At 40.6% G+C, this 10,780-nt stretch overlaps 1 protein-coding gene across 1 annotated transcript; it reads left to right on the forward strand.

The window, feature by feature from the left end:
* The first annotated feature begins 239 nt into the window (after positions 1–239).
* Positions 240–9,710, forward strand: LOC118419770 (phosphoglucomutase-2-like). The gene is made up of 18 exons (XM_035826354.1): positions 240–398; positions 1,571–1,670; positions 1,826–1,893; positions 2,284–2,372; positions 2,864–2,948; positions 3,265–3,372; positions 3,808–3,977; positions 4,595–4,718; positions 4,971–5,036; positions 5,318–5,412; positions 5,743–5,834; positions 6,183–6,268; positions 6,611–6,704; positions 6,970–7,099; positions 7,885–7,990; positions 8,338–8,424; positions 8,625–8,761; positions 9,448–9,710. Exons 1-18 carry the CDS (start codon positions 291–293, stop codon positions 9,548–9,550), a joined length of 1,848 nt encoding a protein of 615 aa, XP_035682247.1. The 5' UTR covers positions 240–290; the 3' UTR covers positions 9,551–9,710.
* The last annotated feature ends 1,070 nt before the right edge of the window (positions 9,711–10,780 follow it).

Below are 10,780 nucleotides of genomic sequence, written 5' to 3' on the forward strand. Positions count from 1 at the left end.
AGGAGCAAGGGACAGGTATAAATCGGCCTCACCGGCCAGCGGATAGACTGCAAAAGACTGACTAAAATCCCATGGCAACTTTGTCCCTATTTGGCGAAAGTCTTATCTTTTTTTCCTGACACGTCTGCTTGGAGACTTATAATGTGTTCAGTAGGATCCAGTAGGACTTGAGCGGGTAAAACACCCTTAAGGATCTTAAGGCGGGCCGCCGAGAATGGTTACCAGGCCAGACTGACAAGAGGTGAAAGTTCAACAGGTTACTTCGCGTTCGGCTGCGTTCCTGCTGAAAAATGGCGACGGAGACCGGAGTGGGCGGAGCGGGCGCGGGGGAAACCCTGCCGTCTGTGGGCGACGCGGAGCTGGACGGGCTCGTACGGCAGTGGATGGCGTGGGACAAGGTGAGACGCAAGTTCACTGCGCGGGAAGGGGGCTAGGGTGTCGTCTGGAGCGGCTGACGGGACGAACTGTCCGTGCGTTCTCGCTGATGAAATTTTAGTCCACCGTGAGCTTAAATTTATTTAGTCCGTTTAAGGGCGTCATGAACGTGACGTTTTTCCTGACGACCCTGTTTTCGGACAACATCGGAACATATTCGGTCCAGTCATGGTGATGGTGAAGGTCATGAACGTCAAATATTATCTCATAATTTGCGGCCGCCCCTCCCACTGAGCAGACACAACATGTGGGCCACTTGTTAAACACTTGATGACTGATCGGTAAACATTAACAGCACTACTTGCAGACAACTAGAAAGGCAGCATTTGCAATCACACAGTCTGGCATAAAAAAAACTGCAGCTGTGTTTATTCTAACTCAAATACATTCATTATGCGATGACCAGCCCCTCCAGCTCTGTCCTGCCACTTGCTACCTAATGCTATTCAACACCACAGGGTGCAATCCAACCCATTTGAGCCAAGTCATTGACCTTATTTGCTTCTTAGAAGATGAAGAAACTGGAAAAAAAACAAATAATGTTTTCCTTTTGTGAAGATAGACATAATCAATCAATCAATCATTCAGTCAATCAATCGATCAATCGATCGATCAATCAATCAATCAATCAACAAACCTTTATCAGGTGACATTGGCCAGTCAGGAGCCTCTGTTTGATGACTTGATTACATGTAGTTTTATATGGCTCTAAAGTATTGGCCAGCCAACAAGTGTGCAATTTTTGGCTTGTTGACACAACTGTCCCGTACTTTGGGGTGTTTGTCTGTTTGTATTGCATGCCCAATAAAACCACCTCATGTTATAACACACACAGAGGAGTACAAGCTACATACTAGTAACCAGAACCACGCATAGTATTTATTATACATAGCTTGCTTTCGATTTTAAAAAAAAAACTCCTAGGGAAGAACATTAATATATCAAATAGATAACATGGCAAGTGTGACCAGGTCTAACTTATCTTCATCAACGTTGAGAGGTGTTTTTTTCATTCTCTGTAACATCTTTGTAACATTGTAAATAAAAGATAAATAAAGTCCATGGCTACGAACCATGGGAACATCTTTTAAAAAACTTCATCAAACCCCACCAACACAAATTTTATCCAACACAGACCGAGGCTACCCGAGGGGTTCTGAAGCAGCTGGTGCTTGACAAAAATGTGGATGAAATCCGGAGCAGGCTAAGCCAGCGGATGGCATTTGGAACTGCAGGTGAGACTTAAGGGCAAGGTGTCTAAGGGCTGATGATGATTGCAACTAATGATAATAAGAAATGGAAATAATAAGAAATGAAATCATTTGTCAAAGATGTTAGCTTAAAATAATTTCTTAACAATATGTGAAGTGGTTGTTGATCTGTTTTCCAGGTCTGCGGTCCAGGATGGGAATGGGTTTTTCCCAGATGAACGACCTCACCATTTTACAAACAGCGCAGGTGAGGCCAAGAGTGACTACTGTGTATGTTGAACATTCAGATACCTTTATCATGAGGACAAGAATGAGTTGACATGTTTGTGCAGATAGTGTTAACAGCTACACGTGTGTTTGTTTGTTTAAAGCAAAGTTATATATGTGTTTGTTTGTTTATATGTGTTTGTTTGTTTAAAGCAAAGTTATATATGTTAAGCATCTGTAGTTATATTATATTTAAACATGTACATGTATAGGTGTAGTAATGTGTCATAAACTTTAGTTTTGTATACAATGTACATGTCTGAAAACTTGTTAAGCTGCTTCATGATTGTACATTTTGTGATGGCGTTTATCTTGTAGTGCTTTTGAGTAAGTTTGTTTGGATCCATAAAGTCACTTTTGTTCCTTGCAGGGTTTTCTACGCTACCTGCAGAAGACGTTTCCAGACTTGCAGAAAACAGGACTTGTCATTGGTTACGACAGTCGACACAACAGTCAAAGGTTTGTGCCAGTTTCACACCTCCCAGAGATAACATGATGATTTTTCATCATCTCAATATCCATCAAATACAATTGAACGTATACTATCTATCTATGAACAAGTCAGGAAAGTACTGAATATACAAATTCATGTACCTTTAATTTAGAAGGCATTAAATTTCATGGTAGGACTGGAAATGAGATTTTTTCACTTTTTTAAGTTTGGAGTTGAAACATTCTTCTTGGCTGGGCATTGCTGACAAAGATTTAAAGTGTTGTCCACTTCTGGTGCTTGCTCACAGGTGGCTGACATTAGGCCGATATGTGATAGTTCGATACATGACTGGAGTTGAAACTATACTGTAGCAAAAAAGGACACATGTTTGCCTATTGATGATTTTCTGGTGTAAAAGCATGGCAATGAAATAAAACCATTACAAACATGTGAAGATTTACAGTACATAAGATACCAGTAGGTAGAGTTTATTCTGAATATTGACCTATCTCCTCAGGTTTGCCCAGCTGACTGCAGGGATTTTCCTGCATGCTGAGGTTCCAGTCTTTCTTTTCTCCAAGATCTGTCCCACTCCCTATGTGGTGAGAACAGCTACCGTTACGTTCGAACAACCCTTTTGTTTATTCATTTATTTGTTTATTACTTAACCATTAAAAAGTATTAACTGAGTGAGCTGATACAACAAATGTTCATGCCAAATGTGGTGAGTAAATTAAAGTTGTGTCACAGAGTCATGGGTGTTCAGGTTGTCCTGTATGTTCAGTTGTCCCAGTTTTGTAGGTTTTCTGTATGTGTTGAGGTTGTCCTAAATGTTTAAAGGTTTCCATATGTGTCTTAAGGTATGCAATGGTGTCCTTTTTTTGTTTTTGACTAATTTTGTGTTGTTCTGTGCTGCAGCCTTACAGCGTTCTCCATCTTGGTTGTTCTGCTGGTGTCATGGTTACTGCCTCCCACAACCCGAAGGAGGACAACGGATACAAGGTTTACTGGAACAACGGGTCACAGGTATGTAAGGAACAGCTACACCAGTCTTGTTTCTTGTTTCTAATTTTTTTCTATTTGAACCTCTACTTTAGCTTTGTTCCTAATCTTTACCTTTACCCCTGGTTCAATGACTAAGTGGTAGAGTGTTCACCTTGTAGTTGGTAGGTTCAGTGAGTTCAATACCCAATCAAGTCATTCCAAAGACTCTACAAATGGTACATTCTGCTTCCCTTCTTAGTACTGAGCATTTGAGGAAGAGGACAGTTACTGTAATTGAACACACAATGCACTAGCCCCCTGCTGTACTGATCGCAAAACTGCCCCAGGGCTACAGAAACTTCCAACATCTTCTGCACCATCTGGTGTTGGAAAAAGATTTTTACACTTTTCCAAATCTTCACCTTCATCTGGTTCACCATTCCTTCAGATGTTGACACTAGCATGTTTTCTCTCCAGATCACCTCTCCCCATGACAAGGGCATCGCCAGCTCCATCGATGCCAACCTGGAGCCGTGGCCCACATCTTGGGACGTCTCCATCTGTGAGCAGAGCCCGCTGTGTCAGGATCCCATGGACAGGATCACCAAGGCTTACTATCAGGACATACAGAACTACTGTTGCCATAGGTAACTAAGAGAACTACTGTTGTCTTAGGTAACTTACAAACAGAACTACTGTTGTCATAGGATACCAACAAACTGAACTACTGTTGCCATAGGTAACCTACAGAACTACTGTTGCCATAGGTAACCAAGAGAACTACTGTTGCCATTGGCAACCATGAAACAGAACTGCTGTTGCCATTGGTAACCATGAAACAGAACCACTGTTGCCATTGGTAACCATGAAACAGAACCACTGTTGCCAGGGGTAACCATGAAACAAAACTACTGCTACGATTGGTAACGTTAAAACAGAACTACTGTTGCCATAGATAACCAACAGACATAACTACCGTTGCTATAGATAACAACAAACAGAACTAATATTGCCATAGGTAACCACGAAGCAAAAGTTCTGTTGCCATAGGAAGCCAATAGACAGAATAGATGTGCCATAGGTAGCTATCAAACAGAACTACTGTTGCCAAAGGTTAAACAAAAAGAAAGAAAGAAAGAACTACTGTAGCAAAAAATATAGAACTACTGTTATTTCTGTTGGCAGATAGATCAAAATGTAAATTTTCTAGAATATTAGATAAAAGTAGATAGAGGTATCTAAGTTACTTGATTTATTTTCCCAGGGAAAACAACCAGAAGACAAGTGTGAAGTTCACGTACACAGCCATGCACGGGGTCGGGTACCAGTTTGAAGTTCAGGCCTTCCAGGCCTTCAGCCTGCCCAGCGTTATACCTGTGGAGGAACAGGTCAGTTCTTAGGTCACTTGTCAGGCGACGGGTCGCTGGAAACAATCTTTTTGTAGGTCAAAGCGCAAAACAAAGACATTTCAATGCAAGAAATCTGAGATCTCGTGCCTTTGTTGAATGTTAAGAGTTACAATTCTTTGATGACTCTCATTATGATTTTGTGCATACATTTTCCTGGCATCCTGGGGAATTTGGACCTGGGCTAAACCAGTGTTCCTAGCTATGGTGATATTCTGGATGTTTCTGTTTCAGATCATACCAGACCCTGAGTTCCCAACAGTTAAGTTTCCCAACCCAGAGGAGGGCAAAAGTGCCCTGGTAAGTTTGAGATGAAAACCACATACTACCATAGTATAAGGAAAATCACAGGCTGAATAAAAGTTGTACAAAAGATGTCGATGGCTTAAGGAATGAACCACTCTACTTAAAACTTATTAGAAAATGTTTTGGATGTTATTTTGTTTGTACAAAACAATGTTTTGTTTGCCAGTTGTATGTAGGGCACGTTTTGGATGTTTTTGTTTGAAGATCCTGATGAATTTAGTATGTTTGTTGTTTGCAAGACTAAGGTTGTTTGTTTGCTTGTTTGTCATCTTCAGGACCTGTCTATGCAGACGGCAGAGAAACACGGCAGTTCTGTGATCCTGGCCAACGACCCTGATGCAGACAGACTGGCAGTGGCTGAAAAACAAAAGTAAGGAAACACTTTGACAGATTTTACTTTGAAAAGAAATAAAAATCTCATACCTCAGAGTCTGTGAAATATTGATTCTGTCCAGTGCAATTTCCCCCTGGCTTTAATAAGACAACAGACATGCATTAATAGGGAATGGAAGACCGGAAATGAGATAACCTATTTTGGGACCTAGCATGTGGAAACCAGGTACTGTATATACGTATATGGATTCAACTAACTATGGACACACAAGCAGACAAGCAGACAGACAGACACCCTGAAAACAAAACTTCCAGATAACAGGGGGAACAAAACTTACCGTTTGCTAATTATTTTTCCCTTCCCCAGTGGTTCCTGGAAGGTTTTTACCGGAAATGAGCTCGGTGCTCTGCTGGGCTGGTGGGCATGGAAGTGCTGGAGACAGAAGAACCCAGACAAAGGTAACATCTTTGTATGAAAGTTTATCTGTGATGGTAATCAACCTTGTATAACACATCGTACCAACAACCCTTGACCAGTCCTTGGGTCCTTCCAAAGTTGATTTTTTCTGAAGCTCAATGATGTCATCTCTTCACTAATGCCTGGCTCATAAGGCACATAAGGGTCATCCCTTGTACATTTTATACAGTTTACATTTTGAACAGATATATGTAGGTCACAAATAATGTGATAAAAAATAAAAAAGATACCAGTACATGTCTATGTATCTTTCATGGCCATGTACCAGGTATGAATTTTGTATATATGGCTGTATATATGGTGACAGTTGATGTTCCTTCCTTTTGCAGATGCCAAAGATGTCTGGATGATAGCCAGTACTGTGTCGTCTAAGATTCTCAGGGCCATCGCAATCAAGGAATCCTTCAACTTTGAGGTAAGATGCTCGAAATGTATGCAGTAGTTTTATTTTTGTGTGAACCTTTAAACTGACATTGCAAATATGTGTTTCTATTCTATTGCATTACTATTGAACTATGGAATTGTTGTAACATTGCAACTGAAAACACTGCTGTAAAAAGGCTTCTTTCCCCTCATACCACAGACTTTAGTTCCAGCAAAAATATATGAATTTTCTGTATAATTTAGAATCAGATTCTTTAGAAATAACATGTCTTTGCCTATTTTTGGTATAGTTTTATTACTTGTACCTTGTAGCATGCTAAGGTGTCACACAGATGTTTTGCTAAGGTATCTCACCAAAGTTGTTGCCTTTCAGGAAACACTTACTGGCTTTAAATGGATGGGAAACAAAGCGGATGAGTTGATGAAGAAGGGACAAACTGTGCTCCTTGCATTTGAAGAGGCCATAGGTCAGTAAGGTTGCTATGGTAACAATGGGGAGGAGTCAGTTTTGGGGCTTATTATTCAATGCCTTCTGTTAGTTTTATGTATCCATACGTTACCTCAGACTTTTAGGGATGTTGAGAGATAGTTTAGGTAGACATGAAGAAAAAGAGCTGTCTCCAGGCTCCTCTCTCTCTTGCTACATCACAAAAACACAAAACAGGTTGGAAGTTGGTGTTTGGGATGTGTCCGTTCATTATTGCAATTCTCATGTATTATGTGTTCTCACAGGGTTTATGTACGGCACCAATGTGCTGGATAAGGATGGCATCAGTGCGTCTGTGGTAATGGCTGAGATGACATGTTGGCTGGCCAGTCAGAATATCAGCCTCACACAGCAACTAGGCAGGATCTTTGAAACGTAAGTATTGTAAATAAGCAGTGTTGACTGTTGGCTAGAGGATAATTTTTCTTTATTCTGTACCTATGTCCATCAGCCTTGCGTTCTTTCTGTAGATCCTTTTGTAACTTTATGGCATGGAACATTCTGGAACTTTAGCACTACACCCTCCCCGCGACAAAACATTAGCTCAAATAATTCAAACAACAGGAGCTTATGAACTCATATGCATCAACTTCATCTTAACTTGTCTTACCTTATATTTTGTATTGCCAACAAGATCTCTTCAGTGTCACTCAGGGACGAAAGATGACGTTTCCAAAATTATATCTAATTGCTTAAGTAATTGCCATTTGATGTATCTTATTACATGGATGTCATCAACGTTAATCATCCTTGTCTTCCTCTTGTAGCTATGGTTACCACATGTAGCTTGTACTGTCAATCATCATTGTCCTCTCGTATCTATGGTTACCACATGTCAATCATCCTTGTCCTCCTCTTGTAGCTATGGTTGCCACATGTCAATCATCTGTCTTCCTCTTGTAGCTATGGTTACCACCTGTCAATCATCCTTGTCCTCCTCTTGTAGCTATGGTTACCACATGTCAATCATCCTTGTCCTCCTCTTGTAGCTATGGTTACCACATGTCACCTGTCATCAGTCTTTCTCTTGTAGCTATGGTTACCACTTGTCAATCATCCTTGTCCTCCTCTTGTAGCTATGGTTGCCACATGTCAATCATCTGTCTTCCTCTTGTAGCTATGGTTACCACCTGTCAATCATCCTTGTCCTCCTCTTGTAGCTATGGTTACCACACGTCAGAGAACTCCTACTACATCTGCCACGACCCGCCCACCATCACCAAGATGTTTGAGAGGATGAGGAACTGGGATGGCAAGACTGGCCAGGTAAGATCCTGCATGTGGTGTTCTGTAAATCCTGGAATGTTTACGATGGTTTAGTTTCCGCAGTCTTTTCCATGACCTCTTTCAAACTTGTGCTTTGTACTAAAAATGTGCCACAGAATTGTCTGAGACGAAATCTGAAAAAACCTCATTCCCTTCTTACTGCGAAATAAGTCCCTGTGAAAATAGATGGATTTATTGTATATGCTAGTCTGATACAGTGTATGTTCTTGTTCTTCACTAATAATAAGCGTGTATATTCTAATCCAATACCAGGTTGGTATATGAATAATGCTTGTATGTTGTTCTCTGAATGAATTGAACTTATACAATGGTTTGTATGTTCCCAGTACCCTAGTTCATGTGGTCCATATAAAATCAAGCACATACGGGACTTGACAGCAGGGTACGACAACAGCAAGCCAGACAACAAGCCGGTAAGTATACGTCATATGGACAAAAAAATTTCTTAAATTTTAGTTTATTACCAGCTCTACAATTATACCCAGCCCAACTGCTGTGTGTGGGAACAGATAGACAACAGAATGATTTCTTAGTAACTGGCATGTGCTATGTAAAACTAATAGAATAGCATTTTGTGCAGCAAGTTTCTAAGTTGATACTGATTTAATCACAGGTACTCCCCACCAGCAAGGCGAGTCAGATGATCACCTTCTCCTTTGAGAATGGCTGTGTGGCGACCTTGAGAACCAGCGGGACGGAGCCCAAGATCAAATACTACACAGAGATGTGCCTGCCGCCCGGCACTGGAGGGTGAGTTTTCTATCGCTCAAGGATTCAGCACCAAGGACAGGGCTAGGCCAAACTTGTGCTGTTGATGTATTGTTTTTCTGCTTTTTCTGTGTTGTTTCTGTACTGTTCCTTTTCTGTTTCTGTGCTATTTCCATGGTGTCTATGTGTTTTTTGCTGTGCTGTTTTAAAGCAGCTGTTGTTTTTCCACCCGTGCTGTTGACTTTTGTTGTTTTAGCACTTCTGCTATGTTGCTGCTGGGAATGAAATGAATGTGTTGTTGCTGTGCTATTTTCTGCTATTTCTATGCAGTTGTTTTTAATGTTGCTAATGTTTTTGTGCTCTTACTGTGTTTATAAATGTAGTTTCCATGCTGTTATTGTATTGTTCCTGTGCTGTTTCAGTATTCTTGCTATTATGCTTCCAGTTATTTCTGTTTTTTCTGTGTATGTTGCTGTTGCTGTGTTGTTTCTGTGCTGTTTTTTTTCAATGCTGCTGCTGTGCTATCCCTGTGCTGTTTCTATTCTGTTAATGTATTGTTGCTGTGCTGTTTCAGTGTACCTGCTGTGATGTTACCATGCTATTTCTGTGTGTTTTTCTTTGTATGCTGATGCTTCCATGTTGTTTCTGTGCTATATTTTAAACGCTGTTGCTGTGCTATCCCCATGCTGTTTCTGTCTTGTTAACATATTGTTCCTGTGCTGTTTCAGTTCGCCAGAGTCGGTAGCTGCAGAGCTCCATGCGATGGTGGAGACCATGGTGAAGGAACTCCTCCAGCCTGAAGTGAACGGGCTGATCGCCAGGAGTGGTTAACGAGTCTAGTAAAGCTAGCTGCAGCTCTATAGAAACCAGCCAAGGCCAAACCAACTTTGTATCTTGAGCCTCTGTCACACATTCAAAACCTTTTCTCCCTTTTTGTTGGAGGATCTGTTTGTCTTTGAACTAGACCACGGGTGGCCAGTCCAGGTGTACTCTTGCAGAGTTTGCCACATATTGTGCAGGTGAATGCTGTTGTTTTGCCTTCTAGCAACCTCTTTCAGCAACTCTTCAACCATGGTTGGTAGTTCCAGTTCACTCCTCTTATCATATCAAAGGAGAATGTTTGGACTTTAACGTTTCAAAATGTATAGCCAGCTGGCTCAGACAACGTTAAAAGACGGCAACCTTGCTGACCAACCATGCCAACCACAGCTGACCTCATGACTAACTCCCAACTTGGAGACTATGTGTGACAGGGGCTTTACTATGATTTCTGTCTATGCCTGCTTTAGTTTAATCTCCTATTGGATTTAAAAGTAATATTCTGACAAACATGAAAACAATCTAAAGTGAAATTCTGTATGTAAGAGCTACAAACAGTTTCAGGGAGTAAACATCGTCAGATGACTTGTAACTTTATCTTGACCAGTCTCACTAAATCTTTATTTTAAAATGTCTGGGAATCAAAGAAATATTGAGGAGCACATACCCTGAATCCAAGTTATGATGTAAGTAGTGCCAATGTGAGGATGTCAACATTGTAGGGGGATGGGGGTGATAAAGTATGTGCTGAGTCTGTGACACTTTCAGATAGGGTTCTAGAAAGGGTGTTTTGATCAGGATTTTCATGGGACTGTTTGGTTTACATGGCTGCATGTAGGTGGAGGATGTACTCTAAAAGGGTGCATAAAGTTTGCGGGAATATTATGTCATGGTAGGGAAAAAATGGAATGTTCTTGGTGGCTCTAAATTTGTGGTTAAAACAACATTACAGTCAGAAGAAAGAACATTTACAGCACATAAAACCTCCAAGAAAAATTTCCCTTTACCTTACCCTAAAGTTTCAACTTTTGACTAACTGTTCTGTTTTTTTATATCTTTTCTTCACCAAGATTGTTGTATCTTTGTCTGTTAGCTAAATATAGATCATTCATAGCTGTGTCATTTGTATTGAAAATTCAGATGCCACATTTGTACCCTGGCAATTTCCTATTTAGTATGACTATCTTAATTTATAGCAATCTTACTGGCTATATAATTGTCTGGATAACAGAACTGACTGTA

Source organism: Branchiostoma floridae, chromosome 7 (assembly GCF_000003815.2).
Source record: "Branchiostoma floridae strain S238N-H82 chromosome 7, Bfl_VNyyK, whole genome shotgun sequence".
Taxonomy (NCBI): Eukaryota; Metazoa; Chordata; class Leptocardii; order Amphioxiformes; family Branchiostomatidae; genus Branchiostoma; species Branchiostoma floridae.

What these genes read in the sequence shown, in the direction of transcription:
- LOC118419770 (XM_035826354.1), top strand. Translation starts at nt 291, where the DNA reads ATGGCGACGGAGACCGGAGTGGGCGGAGCGGGCGCGGGGGAAACCCTG. An exon ending in AGTGGATGGCGTGGGACAAG is followed by an intron (nt 399 to 1,570) that starts GTGAGACGCAAG and finishes TATCCAACACAG; the next exon opens with ACCGAGGCTACCCGAGGGGT. An exon ending in TGCATTTGAAGAGGCCATAG is followed by an intron (nt 6,705 to 6,969) that starts GTCAGTAAGGTT and finishes GTGTTCTCACAG; the next exon opens with GGTTTATGTACGGCACCAAT.